Source organism: Temnothorax curvispinosus, unplaced genomic scaffold (genome assembly GCF_003070985.1).
Source record: "Temnothorax curvispinosus isolate PA1 unplaced genomic scaffold, ASM307098v1 QBEX01002356.1, whole genome shotgun sequence".
In the NCBI taxonomy this organism is placed as follows: Eukaryota; Metazoa; Arthropoda; class Insecta; order Hymenoptera; family Formicidae; genus Temnothorax; species Temnothorax curvispinosus.
This window is the reverse complement of record NW_020212136.1, coordinates 9,190-28,091: the sequence shown is the minus strand read 5'-3', so window position 1 is coordinate 28,091 and position 18,902 is coordinate 9,190. Positions and strand designations below refer to the sequence as shown.

Below are 18,902 nucleotides of genomic sequence, written 5' to 3'. Positions count from 1 at the left end.
ACAGGCGAAGTCATCCTATGACAGACACAAAAAAAACACAAAGTATGGAGCAAAGCAGATTACGATGTGTCATTGTAACTAGCCAGGGACAATCAAAAGACATGATGTGTTTGGTTTGCTTCCATTACATGACATCGTGCCAAATGCAGAATCCTTTGGGTTTGGAAGATCAGAGATATGTTAATTTATATGTACACACACATAAACACACACACACACACACACACACACACGTACGTATATATGTATGTATGTATATACCTACACAGATTGTATATTATAAGAATTTTGTTGGCGTAATATGTAATATTATAATTATATATATCATTATTATTATTATTATTATTACTCATTTTAGATGAATCATGCTGTAAAATGTTTGTTAAGTTTTTGATCTTGCTTATATATATATCTTGAGTATATTTAATATTTTAGGCTGTAACTACAAGAAAATTTTATCTAATGAAACAAATGAAGAAAATTGCAAAACTTGTTGCTTATTTTATTCAGCATTTTTTATTCCACGTAGCAATTATGGCATACTTTAATATACAGAGTGTTTGGACAAACTTTCAATCGTTATCGTTATACTGTCGTTGCGCAGCTTTTTTACCATATAGTATACCCGCACAACTGTCGTTATGAGCACTTAACGACAGCATAACGAGTTACAGAATCTATTACTGGAGCTATAAGGATCCAGTAACAACGCGTTTCCGACCCCGGGTCCATTTGCAAAAAATGATCCTTATGGTGCCCCCGACAATCTCTGAAAGTTTGTCTGGTGAATTTCCAATATTAATAATACAATACAATGATGTTGATCATAAAGAAATGATTAAAAAATGTAAATGTTTCTTTTGAATAATCTGGAGCCAATTTTTCCTTAGCAAAAGTTTCGAGACGTTACGTTTAACGTAACATTTTGACCGAACAAATGTTAAGAATATAGCCACATAAAAGTATCTCGACGAGATATTTATATAATAGATATATTGAAATCTCTATTCTATAGCACATTAAAAAGTAGAATAACATCCTCGTGAAAATCATATAGGCTAGTCAGATCCAATTCAATTAGATTAAATAATTATAAAATGTCAAGTTCGACATGCGAAGAAAATAATATTGCCTACATCAAATTGAGATCCACTTATCAAAAAGCAATTTAATTCAATTGATTATAATATAAGGGTTAAGAATAAATTTATGACAAAAAATAAATCATACACATTCGCTATATTTTTTTATGATAATTGTGAGCTAAATATTGTCATCTACTTGAGCATTTCGTCTATGAATTCGACTTCTATGATTCTATTTAAGTTCCACTTTTTTTATTATGTTTGGAAGGTGTAGAGCTAAATACGTTTCTAATGTTTTCTCTCCAAGATAGTTGAGTATAATCTTTGGACATCGCTATTTTTTCATTCCAGAGAGTTTTGTGATTCGTCGAAGTATTGTAACTGTCTATTGTACACATTGCGCTATTCATACTGTGAGTTTGATAACCAGTGTCTTGAACTGAATTCGATATACTTTGCTGCTCGAACGCGCCGGACATTATGTTACTCCGTTTATGATTTTCACGTGAAAAACTTGCCGTTTCCTTATTATGTTCCTTATCACTAAATACAACGGCGCTGGAATGCACAATATTGTCAGTCGAATTTATACATTTTGGTAATTCCTCCATATTAATGGAATCACATGCATTTGTTTTATCATTATTTATAATTATCAATTTGTCACTGTCTCCAGTACGTTTCACGTCAATTTCCCTACTGGACATATCTAAAACATATTTTTAACAAAATATTGTTACGAGTATATCTGTTTTGCTTGTGATAGGCATTAATACTGTAATACTTTAATGGGAAAAGTGGTACAACAATTATTTGAGATTTACTTTTCTCTAAGGACAGTCAACGTAAAACTATGTTTAAACCCCTTCTTTCTATATTTGTAACTTATTGAACTCTTCAGAATTCTAACTATGATACAATCTGCTTTATGCAAGTACGCAACATTGATACTGTTAACTTTCCTTATCATTCCCGTTAGCCAAATCTATCGAGAACAAATTTCGAAAGTGTCTGCTGCAAATTCTGTCGATAGAATGCCAACAGAAATATAAGAATCTGTTAACAGAATATAATGGCTGTAAAAACTCAACAAAACTTGCCATTTCGTAACCATTTAAATGATGTGTTCTATTTTTAATGTTTATGAAATAACAGATTCTGCTCGATTTTTCGTTAGAAATCTGTTAGCAGATTATATCGGCAAAGATCTGTTGCGAAATTTGAGCAAATCTACTGCCAATCTGTTGTCATGCTGTGAGCAGTTTGTTCATTAGGACGATAATGGGTAAGTTATCTTCCCCATTTCGTTGGAGCAATACAGGCAACTCCTTTTCCAAAGAGTTGTATAAGTGAAGGTAATATATAAATAAAGGGAAAAGAATGTATTAAAAAATTAGGCTATAACAAAAAGCTAATTTACCTAACGAATGATAGCCATTAACTGAACTTTGATCTTTTCTTTCAGCTATATCGTCTGTGCTCATGTCTATCATAAAGTTTAACCGAGTGGCCGAAGAGCAATGTTCAACTCTTTCGTACAACCTATTGTTCTCAGCTTCATGTATTGGCGACATGTTAGGTGGCGATAAGTTTTCAGACATCACTATGGACGATCTATTGCTTCGCCGTCTAGTTTGTAGCCTCTGAAACACATCATCACGTTAATTTTAGCGATATGCACGAACTATAGACCATAATCAATCTTATTTGTCGAAGTACAAAATTGCTACTGTTATATAAAAAAAATTACTTGAATGTGTAATACTGTTAAATACGTACCTTTAACGGAGTACCGTGAACAAACATGCCACTTTGAGGAGGGCTGCAAGATAACGCCATGGACTCGTTCATTTTAACCGGTGACAACGACGTAAAACTCTCATCGTTGTCAGTGCCCTCGTCATGACAGAAAAATAATTTTCTCCTCAGCGAATTGTTGCTCGAATTTACATCGTCGCCGTCTACATTTTGTTCCTTTGGAAAACAAGAACATTTTTATCAAAAGAGAGATAATCATACTTCCATCTTCGACAGCCACTACAGGCAAACCTGAGTAAAATTGAAGAAGGGCTTTAAAACTTCTTCCACGTTCGGAGGCAGATCCAGAGGTAGAGACAATATCGTCTGACTCCAGGCTGTAAATACAACGGCGATGAGATCGATCAATTTCGAAATATCGATCTCTTATTAGATCCTACCATCTTTTGTCATCTTCGAAGGTTCCTGAGTAGAATTCAAGTCGTTCAAAAGCCTGTTGGGAGTGTCCAGGGCTAAAAGGGGTTTGCCCTCCTGCTTGACGTCCCACGGGCTGGGAATTATCTGATTCTGCTTGAAGAATCGATCTATAGCTGCTTGGGCCCGAGTCTCCAGTTCCAGATCGGGAGAGTGCACCTGATGTACCGGTGAATCCTCGATCCTCGCCGGTTTCATGTGAGCCAGCTCCTCTATGCTCCACGTAAATCCCGGGGAGTGTTGCGCAGGACTGGGAACCTAAATATCGCCAGCAATTTTAGCGATTAGCGCTCGCTGTCAGCACAGGTACTCACTGTCGATCGAGGTAACTCCTTTACGGAGCTTCCGCAAGCAAAATGACCTTGGCGAACACGGTCGGGCTGATCGTGGACAGGTGCAGTCTGTTGATCAAATCAGGCTCGAAGGGATTCTTGGTGATGAACTTCCTCAGCTTGGACGGTGGTGTCATATGAAACGGCAGGCATTGCGCGCCGTTTTGACACGTCAGCTGCTTCAAGTGATTATCGTTTCGCTTCACCGGAGTCCCGCGCCTCCAGGGGCTGCACGCCAACGGATTCTCCCCCTTCCGCTTTTCGTTCGGTGTGTCCCGTCTCTGCTCCATGTGACAATCAAAACAATCCGCTTGGAGAAACGGACGCTGCACACCTTGCCACTACTCCGCGTAGCTTCGCACTCAATTCGAAATTCAGCCCGATTCAGCCTCTCCACGAAGCCTCTTCGTTCAACGCGCAATTTCCGCCGCGAGACTTCGGTAGATTCTCTACTCACGAAAGCCCGTTTAGACGAATTACAAACCGGAGGGCTTCGATATCCAAGCGATTGGAATTTTCGAACTTTTGAACATGTCAGATTCGTTTCAAATTGAAAACTTTACCTTGAAGCGCCTCTCTACGTCCATATGGACGTTGAACTACGTGGCCAATATTCATGAATCCCGTAGGTAATGTCCACGATTTTATGGTTATCTCCCCGCTATATCTACAACTTTTGTGACAACGTTCACGATTTTGTCAATTTTGTGGTTCTCTTCCGTGTTACGTTCATGATTTTTTAGTTCTCTTCCGTGTTTATATTCAAAATTCATTATTTTTTTGTTCTCTTCGGAAAAGAAGAAAAAAATCGCGAACAGCACGGAAGAGAACCCCAAATGCAAAATCATGGACATTATCTACGGGATTCGTGGATATTGGCTACGTAGTTCAACGTTCACATTTTAAGGGACATAGAGGCGCTTCGAAATAAAGTAACAGCACCCTGAGCACACTGCACACAGCTAAATTGCGCCCGATTGCACCCATGGCTGCTGCTGTTGTTCTCAGACTTCTCTCTGCCATGACTCACACGATGTGTCATTAATTGTTTTCATACCTTGATTCTCGCGTTCGAGATGTATCCTAACAGCACCAGGTAATGCTCCGAAATTCTGGTCGAATTGCGTAAATCTCGGGTACTCTCGAGCACGAGCGATAACAACGGAACATGGCGATGGAAATGTGGAAGTACGTTTTGGCAGTAGTCATCATAAATTCAGGTAACCCCCCCCCGAGCTCCACGTGTCTTACGTGCCATTCAATTTCAGTGTATCGCAATTATCGGAATTATTTTATTTCCAGTGACCTCCGAAAGAATAAAGGATATGATATACATGCCTTTGGAGGGTGTAGCTGCGTGTTTCCGAAAGCACAATGGCACACATCAATTCGGATGTTCCTGTAAGAATCGCCACTCGTTCCCCCTCGCCCGTCACACTTCCACGATTGTTGATCCTCAGTCTTCTTCTCGACCATTTCATGTTGCTTTACTGACGTTTGCGACGTCTCCGTTATTTACAGCCAGTAGATCGGGAAGCGTAGGTGTGGTACACTTGGTCGAGGTGGACGACGATATCGCCTGGATAGAAAAAAATTCCACCGCCGGCCCGTACACCGTGGTCCTGCCGTTCGCGATGTTCGACAGAAGCACGCTTGTAAGACTGAAGAACACGAACAACATAAATGGCGTGCTGCTGACGAGAAATGCCAGCCACGAACGTCCGTCGAAGTATTCGCCCGAGGACCAGTGCCCAAATCGATATTCCGGTTATAAGAAGTGCAATGAGACGGAACCGTGGAACCCTTTCGGATCTGCGTTGCTCATGGAAGATTGGCCGTTCCCCATGTTCTACACAGAGGTCGGACGAGATTGTAACAGTACGAATTTTGCGTGCCAAAAGTGTGCCTTATATGGACCAAATGTTAAAAGTATCGTGTTTACAGAATCAGACGATCCTGGAGGCCATAAAGACCTGTTTCTGGGCGCATAACGCACACGACCTGGAGACGCAGTATCAGAGATCTCTCTGCGCGATAGAAATGAAGTCATTTATGCACGCCGCTGTTAACTCGGAATCTTGCATAAAGCGTTCGGATTTCATGATGAATTTCAATCCGACGCCGTTTTGTGACCCCCTTGGGGATAGGAATATACACTGGCCCCTGGCACCTCTCGACGAGAATAACAATACGGTGATAATGGTGACGGCACGATTGGACGCGTCGTCGTTATTCGACGGTGTGTCGCCCGGTGCCAGTAATACAATAACAGGACTGGTCACGTTGCTTGCCACCGCGTACTACCTAAATGTCTTAAATGCCACTGTCAACAGTACGTATTGATCTTTCCTCAGAATTGTCGCGCGATGTTCAAATGTAAACATAATATAATATATATATTTATTCTCATTATTATATCCAGATACGAACGTTGTCTTCTCTCTGCTGAATGGAGAGGCGTTTGATTACATAGGATCCAGTCGTATGGTGTACGACTTGAAGCACAACAATTTTAACGCCCTTGGCGGAGTCAATTTGAAACTCGACGATATCCAGACTGTGATCGAATTTGGCCAGTTGGGCAAGGGAAACATATTTCTTCATAGCAATGGCAACGACGATATAATAAAACGTTTGCAGCGCGCGTTGAATGGTTATAAATGGTTGACTGGTTATAGCGCGTCGGTTATAAATGGTAGCGTTCCACCCACGTCCGTGCAAAGTTTCCTGGAGGCGAAACCGAATCTAACGACCATTGTTATAACCAATCACGAGAGACAGTTTAAGAACCGATATTACAATGGTATCCTGGATGACGCAGAGAGTCTTAATTTTGATAGGTACATACACGTAATTTGTTCGATTTTAATACATACCTCATGTTTTAGCATTACTTGATTTTGTATTATTGAGATTCTCTTGTCTATCATGTTTTAGAAACGATACTAGCGCGCTTGCATCAGATTTAGCGAAAATTGCTCTTCAGGTTGCTAATGAGCTTTACCGGGAAGTGACGGGCAAAGCACCGGAGCCCGTCGATCTGCCGATATCCATGGAGAAGCTCACCGCGGAAATGCTATATTGCTATTTGGAGAGCGCCAAGTGTACTCTGTTTCGTGCGGCTTCGGCGCCTAATGCCAAATTGGTCGATCAGGTCTTGCCGTTGTACGTCGGGGTGCACAGAGTGCTCAACATCGCGACGACTTTGACGGGACAGCTCTTGGCCTACCTGACGGGCGAAAAGCTCTATGATATGAACGAAACAACGTGCCACGAAAATCGGCTTGCTTGGATGGGCGGTCAGAACTTTTCGGGCTTGTGTATCAATTCAACCGTCAATTACAGTACGGCTGTGAGTCCCGCGTTTATTATTGAGGGTAAGTTGCTACGCTATTCGCGATAGATATGGGGATATCCAATTGTTTCTCTTATTACAGAATACGACATGAAATCGGGTGTCTACTCGACTTGGACAGAATCTATATGGCAAACGTTAAGCGTTAGAATGTTTCTTAAACCAGCGGCAGCGACGGAACGCTTTAGTCTGATTCTGGGTAGTTTGGTCGCCGGTTTCTCGTTTGTGTTAGTATGGCTGGTCAATAATCGAGCCGATGTGTTATTTAACTCGAGGTTTGTATCGTCTTTCTACAAAAGGTAATTTGCACCGCATACATATACATACTTATACTAATGACATTTTCAGGAGGACCGCTGATTGCTAGGGATACGCCGCGGACCACATATCAATGACCAGGTTGGATAATCATCGAGAAAATCAAGATGTTCCGGTAACTAGCCTTTAACCGTATGTGTGGTACGCCCTCGGACGATTATTTTATACCCCGAAAAATACCCGGATGTGTCTCGCATTGTTATCTTTATAATTATCTTATTTCTCGTCATCGCTCCATCCACAGTGGTTCATTTGAAAAAAATCACGGACGCATTTTTGACACTTAATGTAAATGGCAAGGTGAATCTTTCCTCTACTTTCTCTACCTATATTATTAATTATTTATGAAGTTATACGAAAAAAGACATTAGATGACTGAAACGAAAATAAGTTTAGTAGCTTTGTGTTGTGCGCGCATGTATATAAATGAATGAATGTGTATTTAAGGTAGTCGTAAGATTTAGGTAGTGGTAAGATTTTTAAAATAAAAATTACATAAAAGTGCTAAAATACAGCAACTTTAGCGATTAAAATTGATTATTCGTGTAACGTTAAAAAAATCGAAATATGAATCATAAAACAATAGCGGAAAAGTATATATATCTCTTTCTCTCCCCTTTCTTTCAAGTTTAGTTTTTAAGAAATGTTTTTTTTTATCACAAATATTAAATCTCTAGTGCATATTTCCCTAATCATCTTCACTTTATATGCAAAGTATCGCTCTTCGTTGGAGCAATGGTGTAGAAATATAGCGACAGTATTAAAACAAATGGCATCTTACATAATTGCGGTAAAAATAAAAAGGGGATAATGCAAGCGTGATGGCGTTTATTATCGATAAACAACTTATTTAACAGGGCGTTGATGTACATGGGAAAGAAGTATTTAATTTGTATATCTAGGCTTTCTTTTTTTTTTAGTATACATTTAAGTATATGTTTCTCATTTACGACTTGAAATTTGGACAAAGTTAGAAATGGGCCATTCTCGAAAAGAGGTTGATTCGGATAAGAAATTTATACAGAATCTCACTGTTTTCTAGATAACCTAAATAATCAGGATATTTTTAACTGGTTCCAACATCTATAAAATAGACAATTTTTCTTATCACTGCTTTGCCACTGTACATTTGCTATTTGATCAGGCATGCATAGAGTGAAAATGTGCACATGATAAAAAGAAACGACATTTTCATTCTGCATATGTATGTGCCATTGAAATGAAGGCGAGGAGGTACGTCCATAATATTAGAATATTGTCCAGATGAATTAGGAATACTGAGATTTGATTATAGTACAAAGTAAGCACGTAATTATGAAATTCTATGAACATCACTTTTTTCGATTTTCCCGATACCTGCATGTAACATAATTTCTGCATTACACAAGCTATTTGACCCATTTCTATCTTTATATATCTCTTTCTTTTTAATTTAATTCTCGATAGATAATTTTTTTTTCGCATTAACGTTAATTCGACAGACACTTACGTCTTGTATATAGTGTCCACATGCACGCGTCGCAATGAAGTTTTACGTCACGAACATCCGTGCAAAGTAAAAAAAGCGAGAGTGCCCGGTGAAAGATATGCCAGGTGCATATACGCGTTTTTTTTCCGGCCTGTCCGCGTGCATATGGATTGGAAACGGTCTACGCAACGCACGTCCCGACATACGTTCAACCTCTTCGGTAATCGTTTGCGCTTTCTTTTAACTAATTTTCAGTATACAAGGAGTGAAGTAGGAGGCTGGGCACCGCCCACCGAATTATCACAGTCGTCTGGTGCCGCAGCACATACGTATACGTGGTTCAGCCTTACAACCTACCTCTTAATCTAAGCGTTATCTTACGTTCATTTAGTTCTCGGATACAGTATAGCCCCGTACGAGGTAGCTCGTCGAAGCAATAATTTCTAGAGGAGTGATTACACTTTTTTTTTATATTAGATTGCGATTGTAAGTTATTGCTTTACTTTTACTACAAACAATCCGTTGAGAATAGCACAGATCTCTCAATGAATGTTTTTTCTTCAAGTCAGGAAACAGTGTTGATTGAGCAACGCAGAGTCATGTTCCTCGTCTTTCCGTTTTATTTTTTGATGTTTATCGTTGTTGTAGCCGAACGTTATTTACTTTAAACAGACTGATATCGCGGCACCGTGCACGGGAGCTATACTGTCAGCTGTCTGCAACTGATAATATCGTTTTACTCAAGTTATATCGCATATTCAAATATTCCGCATGATTACGATATTACAATCGACATTACGATTAGGTGATTGAGCGGAGAGTGTCGGGCGTACAAAAATCTATACGTTTGAGAAATGGAGGAAAAAAAAAGAAATTATAAAGAGTTTGTAAGAACAGGTCGAACAAGCTACTAATGGAAGCACTTTGTCAATTGGCTATATATACATCGAATCAACGTGAAAATTATAAGTACAGAGGAAATGATATTTGGCTACTTAAGGCAACCACGTCTCGACAGGCTACATTATATGACACATTCCCCTCCTATGATCGAGTGACTAGTGTCAGCTTATCGCTAACTGCGATATCCGTGAGAAAAGTGACAGCGACAATAACGATGAAAGCAAAATAGAAATTAAGAACAAAATGAGAATTCCACGTTCCTGCGACTTCTGTCGATACAGCAAGATTACATCCTCCTATATGGAATTGTTAACTTGGAAACAACTAATTTTACGCTACGTTACTTTACGTCAAATCTAACAAGGTAAGACGGTCTTAGCCATTCAAATCTCGATGGACGGATCGCGAGGAAATGATAGCTTCGGAGAAAGCATAAATATACACGCGTATGTGTATCCAGGAAGAACGGTATGTACACGAGAATGCATCGGCGAGAACAGCCAGTTCGCGAGTGGATATCGAAAGTTCGCCGGACTCGCGTAGGAGGCTCGAGATGAGCGAGCTTCTGCCCGCCAAAGTAGCGCGATAAGAAAAATTTCGACTGGTAAAACGTAATGATCACATGTAGACAGCCAGTGCGTTAAACATTAATATCCCAAAATGTATTATATCGTTATCATTGGATATATCCAATTTCTTATTTCCAAGAAAAGTATTAGCTTTTCTTAACATACTTGGTAATATTTATTCTCTGCTTTGTCTGTCTCTCTTTCTCTCTGTCTCACTAACAGTTCCGCATGTAATATGTACAGTATCATGTAACACGTGCAGTACACGTTCAAGGGACGACACTTAGAGTTTAAAAATATAATCATCATATATTTAAAGTAGTATCATATCATCATTGTATTGTGGTTGTGTTGCTGCTGCTGTTATATTATTATTACTATTATCATTATTGTATATAATTATAGTTATAATTATTATCATTTATCAATAGCGTAATAATTATTATCATTATTAGTTATATTATTATTAATTATTATTATTATCATGGAGGGACAGCGTTTCGCTATGCCACGACACTGCAGAGCTGAACAAAGACTAAACGCGGAAGTTACCACGCTCTTTAATGGCACGAAAAGTACAATTAATATTGCATGCTATGAACTATAATTCTCAATCTAATTTGGAAATTAATTAATTATCCATATCATCTTTTTACAACTTTCAATTTGCTAACAACGTTAGCAATTGCCGTTACCATTTCTCATACACTGTCCATATTGGATTGCCTTATATAAGTTGTAAATTGTAAAGCAGGTCAATTTCTCAACCTCAAAAACAGCTCACACGCATTATAATCACAAAATAAAAAATATGCGGATATTTTGTTGTGACACAAAAATGACAATTATTGTGGTAGGAGCAGTACAAGGTATTAGTAGTAATAGGTAGTAATAGTACTAGTAATTTAGTAATAGTAGTAATAGCAGTAGTAGTAGTAGTAGTAGTAATAGTAATAGTAGTAGTAGTAATAATAGTAGTAGTAGCAGTAGCTTTAGCGGTAGCAGGAGCGATAGTGTTAACAGTAATAATATTAATAATGATAGTAGAAATAGTAGTATAGTAATAGTAATAGCGGTAATGGAAGAAATAGCAATAGTAGTAGTGATACTATTACTAGAAGTAGCATAGTAGTAACAATAGTAGTCGTAATGGTAGTTAATATCTGGGTAACAGTATTAATCGCAACAATAGCAGTAATAACATAGTATTGCCGGCAAAGCTAGCAGAAAAAAATTTGACTTTGTCCAAATGGAACAAAATTGTTTTATTATACGCCCAACACATAATAGTGTCAAAGTTATAAAACTGAGCGACAATTAATGCACCACGTCAAAAAGAATAAATTTGTATAATTCTTGGATAATGCTTAAGAATGTACATTGAATGGAAAATATGAATAATTATCAGAAAAGCATCTTTCTTTTTGTGGCAAATCTTTGTTCGAGTCAAGTCGTTATAATCACGTTATATATAAATATATAAAAAATATATATATACATATAAATATATAATGTGATTATACTTAAAACAACATATATCTTTTACATACATTACAAGTGTCATAAATAATAGTATCATCAGGGACGTACGTTTGTTACAAGTGACGTAATTAAACTAACAAAAGATCGTAGTTTCAAAGAAAGCTCAGATTTATCTCCACTTGTGCGCGAATCACTTACAAATTTGTCGTCGAAAAATAAATAACATTTCCCGTAGCGTAATGCAAACGTATAGGTATATTTTCGTTTGAGTTAGATGTACTTAAGTAAATCGCTCTTTCTAGTACCTATTCAATCTCAGTTCTCGTTTCTGAGTCCGTTAACACGTGAATAATATACGAGTCGAGATTAAAAATCTAATCAGCTGTCGTAAAAAAGCAGATCGGTCGAGTAGCTAACGAAAAATCAAAGTATCGAATGATCAGAGAGCGTGATAACCTCTATCCGCATATTCTTAACTTTCACAAGATTAATTACGTATTTGACAGTTAAAGCGATATCTATTCCCGAATACCTTAATACTGTAATGAGCAACTGGATTTGAAGGTACCGTAAAGAGGTTGACGTTTCGGTGATCGACAGAGGTCAGTGAAGATCATCCTCATCGCTATCGTTACCGTCTTTCGATCTAGCGGCACCTCCCTCACCGTCGCTAGAACCCGAGTCACTCGCCGAATCATCGGACTGCCAGCCCGCCTGTTGTTGCTGGGCCGCCTGTTGCTGCGCGGCGTGTTTCGAGGTCTTGTGACGTTTCCCCGCGCGCGACGCCACGTCCGTGCCCGCACCATCCAGCATGGGCTGCAAGATCCGTCGACGAGCGTTGATAAACCAATTGTTCACTTGCAACAGCGTCAAATTCGTCTGGCTGGCAATTTGACGCTTCTCATCCTCAGTCGGATACGGATGCTGCGACAGATGGGCGTTAGATACGAATGAACAAACGTATCGCGAATGATAGTTTTGTCGACATTGTTACTCACTACTAAATGCTGAAAGAGCCACGTTCGCATAATGCCAGTTGCGTGTTTGGGTAAGACACCCCGCTTCTGACGTCCCTTTCTAGCGCTACCGTGATTACTCCTATGATTCCCAGCGTGATTCGAGGCCGCGTTGCTGGCACCCTCCTCCTCGTCTTCGCTCGCCGCGGGAGAAGGCGAGCCCGCAACTGTAATGTCTAAACACGATCGACGTGATCCATTACACTCGTGATCCTCAATGCGATATAGCATAACGGTGTAATTTGCGCGTTGAGAGATAGCAACGGCAACGAGTCGTTACTATTTCTCAGCGCTGGCGCGCGCACGCGGAAGGAAACACATTATATTCCTAACCGAAATACTTTTGATTGTTAGATCTCCCGATATCCGCGTATTCCGCGTTTTCTCGTTCTCGCAAGGCGAGTAGTCCCCAGTATCCGGCTTCTTCCAGGTATATCCTGTTGGAGATGGTCCGCAGATACTCGCTACTGTCATCTATAAACGGAATTTTAGCAGGAGATCCGTCATGCGCAAAATACAACTGCTGCTCCAGGAGGAGAGAAGCAAGAAGAGTCAGAGTTTCGACGAGAGAGGAGAATATCTCGACCGATCAACCGATCCTGATTCCTGAATGGGTCAACGCAACTTTCGATCGGCGTGAACGATCGAAAAGAATCAACTTTGGTGCGTCGCGCGGTTCAAACTCACCTTGGCCGAGATACATGTCGTTAACCGGGGCGCATGGATGCGCCCCGATCTGCGAGAGAGGCGTACTTCCGTGCACCGTGGACGGTGAGAGCGGATCGTCATGGTCCTGGCTAGTGGATTTGCCCGAGCGCTGGACGGCGGAAGACGGTCGGACCGCCGACAGTTGGTCGTGATTAACGCTCTCTTCTCGCGCGTGCGAATTCGCGCCGTCGTTCTCCGCCACGGCGACGTCCCCTCGGCTCACTCTGAATCCGTTAGCTCCCGACTCAACATCATTGCCTGTAGATGACAGCACCTGGCAAATATATGTCTCAACTAGCCGTCAGAGAGCAGGGATGGGAAATTCAGTAATATCTCAAGAGATGTACGCGTACGCTCGTACGCGGTGATATGTAACAATATATATTAACTGCCTCAATCAAATCGACAGCGATTCACGATCGCCGACGTGCAAACGGCAACGACGACAACGGCGTCGCGGGACTCTTCGCGTACATCCCTTCTACTACGGGAATATCTACGTTGGTAAGGGGATAGAGACCGGGCAGACCGGGGAGCCTAGCTTCATCGCGGCATATCGGGCAAACGTCTAACCTGCAGCGGACTGCTGCCGTTGCTCCCGCTCGACGGGCCCATGTCGTGCCCGTGGTGGCTGTAGTCGCTGCGTAACAGGTTCTCGCTCTGCATCTTGCCCTTCAGACACGTGATGTACCTGTTGCAGAAGTCCTTGCACAGCTCCTGCACCTTCTCCAGCTCCAGAAGGTGAATACGCAGCACCTGTATCGCCTTGATCATCTGCAAGAAACGCGTCCCCGTGGAAACGCCTTTAAACGTTCAGCCGATCGTCATCTCTCGCCACCTCTCTCGCTCATTTGTTTCCGATCTCGACTCAGGGCCGGAGCACAATACAAAGGTACAGGCAAATAAAAACAAGGAATAACGCAAGCAATAGGATTTTCAACCTATCGGAAGCCGTGTATCAATGCCATAGACTGAGCATTCTCTTTGGAGAGTTTCCGGCAAGATCTGAAGGACAGGAGATATGCTTGCAGTGCCGCTTTCCTTTTCTAATTGTCACAATTATATCTTTATTAATATATATCTTCTGTCCTTCAGATCTAGCCGGAAGCTCTCTAATGGTAATGTTTAGTTTTGCATATATGATCAATGCATTCTGTGTTCCTATTCCCTGTACTTTTGTATTGTGTTCCGGTCCTCACAACCGCGCGTGCGGGGAAAGACAGGAAGGAGAGACGAGCGGGAGTTTCGGTGAGGTGTTTCGATCTTACCAAACCGTCAATCTCGGGGTCATTGATCAGAAAGGGCTTTCGGTCTCTTTCTTGGTGCTGGACGAAAGCCTGTATATCCATGTTGAAGCTTTCGGACGTGGAGTTGTCCGAGCTCTGGGTCGCCTGTTCGCATCTTTCGAAGAGTAACGCCAGTAGCGGGAAGAGCGGATGTTTGTACACGGCCCTCTTGTCCGCCTCGAACTGGGCCTGATCCTGATGAGTCGTATAGTCGGCGACCCCACTCGCTGGGTCCTGGTCGTATCCGGGGGTCACCATCGCTAGCGCAACGGCGGTATTACCCTCTTGCATCCTATCACAGACAACATCGCCGGAATCGTCATACTCCACGATCCCTTTAATCGATCCCTTAGATCGATCGCACCTTAAAACGGAGCCCTCTTACCTATCATTCCCCCTTGGCGATCCTCATTTTCGTCTGGATCCTTCGCGACTCGTTCCCTCTGCGCCTCGGGTCCGACCACTTGTTTAACCCGCTGGTCAAATCCCGTTTAACCGGAGGATGCTTTGGGAAGAAGCAAAATCGCGATAAGACGACTGACTTTGTTTACGACGCTCCGTTAATTCCTAATTATCGGTCGCTAAAAACGGTCGCTCCGCGGAAATTCGTAAGGCACAAGGCGAGAGAACGCGCGAGAAAGTGAAAAATCGATAAAGAGAAAAAAAAGAGAAAAAGAGAGAAGAGAAAGAAAAACGTCGCGTCCCGCCGCGCCGCGCGCGAACAATCGAACGATGCGGCACCGCATTTAAATGTCATCATTAGACAGCATCGGCGCCATCGGCGCCCAGGGCTCCCATCGATTTCGGAACGCGGCGTGTGTCTTTCCCGACGCGGGTTAAATAGCGCCAGCGAAAGAAAAAAAAAAGACGAAAAGGAGACAATTCGGAGAAACGCGCGCGGGTGAAAAATCCCGTCGGGAGCTCCAGCCAGCTTCCGCAAAACTGGCGGCGAGCGGCGAGGTACAAGGGGCAAAGTCGCGGCCACGAGGTCGTCTTACGTAAGGGAGAATGTTTTTTTTCTCTCTCTCTCTCTCTCTCTCCCTCCCCGAGATCACCGCGCGTCTCCGCACTCGTCCCGTCTCGAGAGATTCCGAGAGAGGCGGCCGTCGGAGCCGGGAGCGAATCTCATCGCGGAGAGACGACGGGACGGAGGGTTCGCGATTTTCCCCTCGGCACGTGGGGTTCGCCGCTCCGAAAACGGCAGAGGCACCGACCGGCCACTGTTTACTGCCCGTCGATCATCGGCCGCGAGCCTAACCTGCGCCGTGCGCGACTCGCGCGACGAGAGGGCACGTCGCCGCGCAGATAAGCGGCCGCAGTTAAAACACGCCCTGCGAGCGTTACACTTTACAAACGGGAGGCGGACCGCGCCTCCGCCTCCTCCACCTCCACCTCTCCTTCCCCTCTTCCACCTCGCGCTTCTTTTCCCGGCCTGTCATTGCTCGTTCGATAAAGTCGAAGGGTGATCGCCGCCGCGCGCCCTCCGGAGAAGGCCGTGTCGTGATTAGGGACGAGACACGCGGCGACAGCGTCGTCGTCGCGCTCTCTTCTCTCTCTCTCTCTTTCTTTCTTTCTCGCTTTCTCGACCCTGTCTCGCCTCTCGAAAGATCGTAGTGATCGCACGAGCGACCGAAATATTATGAGTCTGTTTTCTATTGCTGAACCGGCTGCCACTAGTTCGGAGTTAATCTTTTTTTTACTCCACATTCAGGCAATAGAAAACAGACCCTATTATATCAGCTGATCGTCTCGCAACGGTATCGAAATGCGCTGTTCCATATCTCGCGTCTCCGGGCGCCTCCAAACTCTCGCAAAGTATTCCGGGATCAGCGTCGTCTCGTAGATGACGCTTGTTTACGTCGCACGCTTTTCTCCCCCACCCACCCTCCCGCCCCGAGAAACGAAGCTGCGCGCTTCCGCGAAGGATCCGCGAGGCGGCCCACCTTTTTCGTACAAAAATGTCGGACGGCGAGCGAGCCGAAGGGCGATGATTATCGGCGATTGTCGGAATCCACCGTCGGATTCGGAGCGCGTTCTCGCTCCGCAGGGATCCGATCATGGATTTTCAGCTCCTCGGCTCCGCGTGTTGCGTCGCGCAACGTGAAATCCGACGACCGAGAATCCGCGTCCGCGTATCTTCCGCGCGAACACGAAAAACACGCGCGAGCGACATTCGCGACGACGCTGATCCGCGAGGACGCGCGATCGAGAGCTCGAAGAACGAAAATAAACGATCGCGACGACGATGGTTGTCGACGTCGCCCGCGCGACATTCACGAGGACGCCGATCCTCGCGACGAGCCCCGATCTCGTGTCCCGTCGAGAAAAATGGGCGTTTACGGCCGCCGCTTTGGGGAAACGGACTCTGGCCGAACCTAACCTCCTCGCCGCCGCCGCCGTCGTATGGAAGACGCAGAAGCGAACGCCGAGCGAACGAATCGACGACCGTCCTGACCGCGGGCTGATCGCGAGAACACGCAGATCAGTTCGGTGCTTACCGTGAGACTCTCGTAGCGTCGATCCACCTAGAAGCGGCGCGCGGCCCTCGCTCGTTTTGTTTTTCACGCGACTACGCGCGGCGCGATCGAACCGTCATAGTCGTCCGGAGTGGTCCGGAGCCCCGACGGGCCACAACAGGCATCGACGGGACGGGGGAGGAGCCCCCCGTGTTTCGCTCCGTGCACGTGCCCGGGGGAGAAGAATGCACGTACGCACGCACGCACGCAGGCACGTCGCATGCACGCACTTGATCGCTCGCGATCCCGGAGAGAGAGATCGACCGAAAAAATCGCCAGTGCCCGACGTGCACCGGTGTCCGATCCTGCGCGCGTAGCGCCGGTGACTCACGACTCACGCCGCTGATCGCGCGAGTACCGTTCGCCGCACGTTCACGTAGACGATAAATCCCGGTAGCCGGACATTTTTTCGCACAAACGCCACTACTCCGTTCACCCCGTCCACTCCTTTCCACTGGCTCCCGTCTTTTGTGACGTCACCGATTCAATACTTTTCGCGAAGGTTTCTCGCCGCGGCGGCGCCGTCGAGGTATGCCGGCTGCCCGTCGGATGGCGCCACGTAATCCGTTTTTTTTTTTACTTGTTTGCACTTTTTTACACTATTTTGCACGTTTCTGCACTTTCCACTTTTCGATTCCCTTCTAATTTTAAATTGTCATCATCGGATCAATACCTCTTTACGACTATACGTTTACATGGCGGCTTGTAATCCGGTTTAAACTTATTTCGCCTGACACTCGGCTCCAGATTGTAGTTCCGTGCAATCAGTGCGGATAAAATGTAACTAATTGCGGATAGAAATCAGCGAAATGAACGTAAAAAAAGTTGAACCACCAATCACGAGGGTATTACCAATTCCGCATTGTGCATACGTTCCATACCATGGAATCGCACCATTTCAAAAATCTTAAAAGTCTATATAGTTATTCTTTTTGACGTTCCCACATTTCTGTAGCACTCTCACGATCGGCTGCGTTCACATCCATAACGCTCGGCGCATCCAACATTTAAATATATGTGCACTTCTACAAAACATTTAAATAACAATAAATTATGAAATTAACATTTTATAAATTCTAACTATCTAAATTTTTACAAGTTTTTTTAACAACTTGTTTATCGATCGATGACGCGGGAGAAAATAAATTTAAATTTCTTTCGCTCACGTTTTAGATGATGCCGGCGGTCGCTAAATGAATAATCTTCCGATCGCCCCAGGTTCCGCCGCGCGACCGCAGATGTCGCTACTGTGGCTATCGAGGCGGCGTGTCGCGCTCTCGATAACGATCGATCGCGTTCGGCCCCCGCGTTTCAAACTGGCTCTCCGATTCCGACCGGCGCCGCGGCGATTAGCTAAGAGCCTCCGCACAAGACTCTCGTTATGATAACGTACCTTAACGCAACGTGTATCAACGCACAAGAAACGTATCGGTTACGGCGTTATACGTCAATACGTTTCTTGATCTACGTTATTACGTTCCCATAATACGAAAGTTTTGTGCGGAGGCTCTATACTAACTCGGACAGCCACTTGAAAAAATTCACGCTTCAACACACGATATCTTCTCCTACAATGACACGTTGCGCGTTTTGCGCAGCAAAATTCTCTACTTTCGATTTCGTGAGATTTCT

The 18,902-nt window shown here is 43.6% G+C and overlaps 3 protein-coding genes across 6 annotated transcripts; 1 reads left to right on the top strand and 2 right to left on the bottom strand.

Annotated features, from left to right (window-relative positions):
• Nucleotides 1-274: 274 nt before the first annotated feature.
• Nucleotides 275-4,503, bottom strand: LOC112468988 (protein aurora borealis-like). The gene is made up of 7 exons (XM_025038428.1): nt 4,213-4,503; nt 3,679-3,930; nt 3,284-3,575; nt 3,135-3,220; nt 2,865-3,059; nt 2,506-2,728; nt 275-1,794 (listed from the first exon to the last, which is right to left on the bottom strand). The coding sequence occupies exons 1-7, from the start codon at nt 4,234-4,236 to the stop codon at nt 1,322-1,324; spliced, it is 1,545 nt and encodes a 514-aa protein (XP_024894196.1). The 5' UTR covers nt 4,237-4,503; the 3' UTR covers nt 275-1,321.
• A 118-nt stretch (nt 4,504-4,621) lies between these two features.
• Nucleotides 4,622-7,918, top strand: LOC112468987 (nicastrin-like). The gene is made up of 8 exons (XM_025038427.1): nt 4,622-4,869; nt 4,952-5,050; nt 5,171-5,508; nt 5,594-5,981; nt 6,072-6,489; nt 6,587-7,026; nt 7,087-7,279; nt 7,353-7,918. The coding sequence occupies exons 1-8, from the start codon at nt 4,818-4,820 to the stop codon at nt 7,369-7,371; spliced, it is 1,947 nt and encodes a 648-aa protein (XP_024894195.1). The 5' UTR covers nt 4,622-4,817; the 3' UTR covers nt 7,372-7,918.
• A 2,888-nt stretch (nt 7,919-10,806) lies between these two features.
• On the bottom strand, nt 10,807-17,775 carry LOC112468989 (homeobox protein PKNOX1-like). Of its 4 annotated transcripts, XM_025038432.1 has the most exons (8): nt 17,253-17,775; nt 15,140-15,259; nt 14,737-15,046; nt 14,042-14,242; nt 13,448-13,742; nt 13,094-13,234; nt 12,743-12,936; nt 10,807-12,668 (listed from the first exon to the last, which is right to left on the bottom strand). In XM_025038432.1, the coding sequence occupies exons 3-8, from the start codon at nt 15,043-15,045 to the stop codon at nt 12,348-12,350; spliced, it is 1,461 nt and encodes a 486-aa protein (XP_024894200.1). In that variant the 5' UTR covers nt 15,046; nt 15,140-15,259; nt 17,253-17,775; the 3' UTR covers nt 10,807-12,347. The 4 variants fall into 4 exon arrangements, with proteins under 4 accessions (XP_024894200.1, XP_024894197.1, XP_024894199.1 ...); XM_025038429.1 differs by lacking the exon at nt 13,094-13,234 and having other exon boundaries at nt 17,253-17,765; XM_025038431.1 differs by lacking the exon at nt 13,094-13,234 and having other exon boundaries at nt 17,602-17,765.
• Between the last annotated feature and the right edge of the window lie 1,127 nt (nt 17,776-18,902).

Coding starts and splice junctions, on each gene's coding strand:
- LOC112468988 (XM_025038428.1), bottom strand. CDS start 4,236: ATGGACGTAGAGAGGCGCTTCAAG. Junction 2,729..2,864: donor TTCACGGTACTCCGTTAAAG/GTACGTATTTAA, acceptor GATGTGTTTCAG/AGGCTACAAACTAGACGGCG. Junction 1,795..2,505: donor TAATGGCTATCATTCGTTAG/GTAAATTAGCTT, acceptor AATATGTTTTAG/ATATGTCCAGTAGGGAAATT.
- LOC112468987 (XM_025038427.1), top strand. CDS start 4,818: ATGGCGATGGAAATGTGGAAGTACGTTTTGGCAGTAGTCATCATAAAT. Junction 5,982..6,071: donor CTTAAATGCCACTGTCAACA/GTACGTATTGAT, acceptor TATTATATCCAG/ATACGAACGTTGTCTTCTCT. Junction 6,490..6,586: donor GAGAGTCTTAATTTTGATAG/GTACATACACGT, acceptor ATCATGTTTTAG/AAACGATACTAGCGCGCTTG.
- LOC112468989 (XM_025038432.1), bottom strand. CDS start 15,045: ATGCAAGAGGGTAATACCGCCGTTGCGCTAGCGATGGTGACCCCCGGA. Junction 13,743..14,041: donor ACGGCAGCAGTCCGCTGCAG/GTTAGACGTTTG, acceptor TATATTTGCCAG/GTGCTGTCATCTACAGGCAA. Junction 13,235..13,447: donor CGACATGTATCTCGGCCAAG/GTGAGTTTGAAC, acceptor TTCCGTTTATAG/ATGACAGTAGCGAGTATCTG.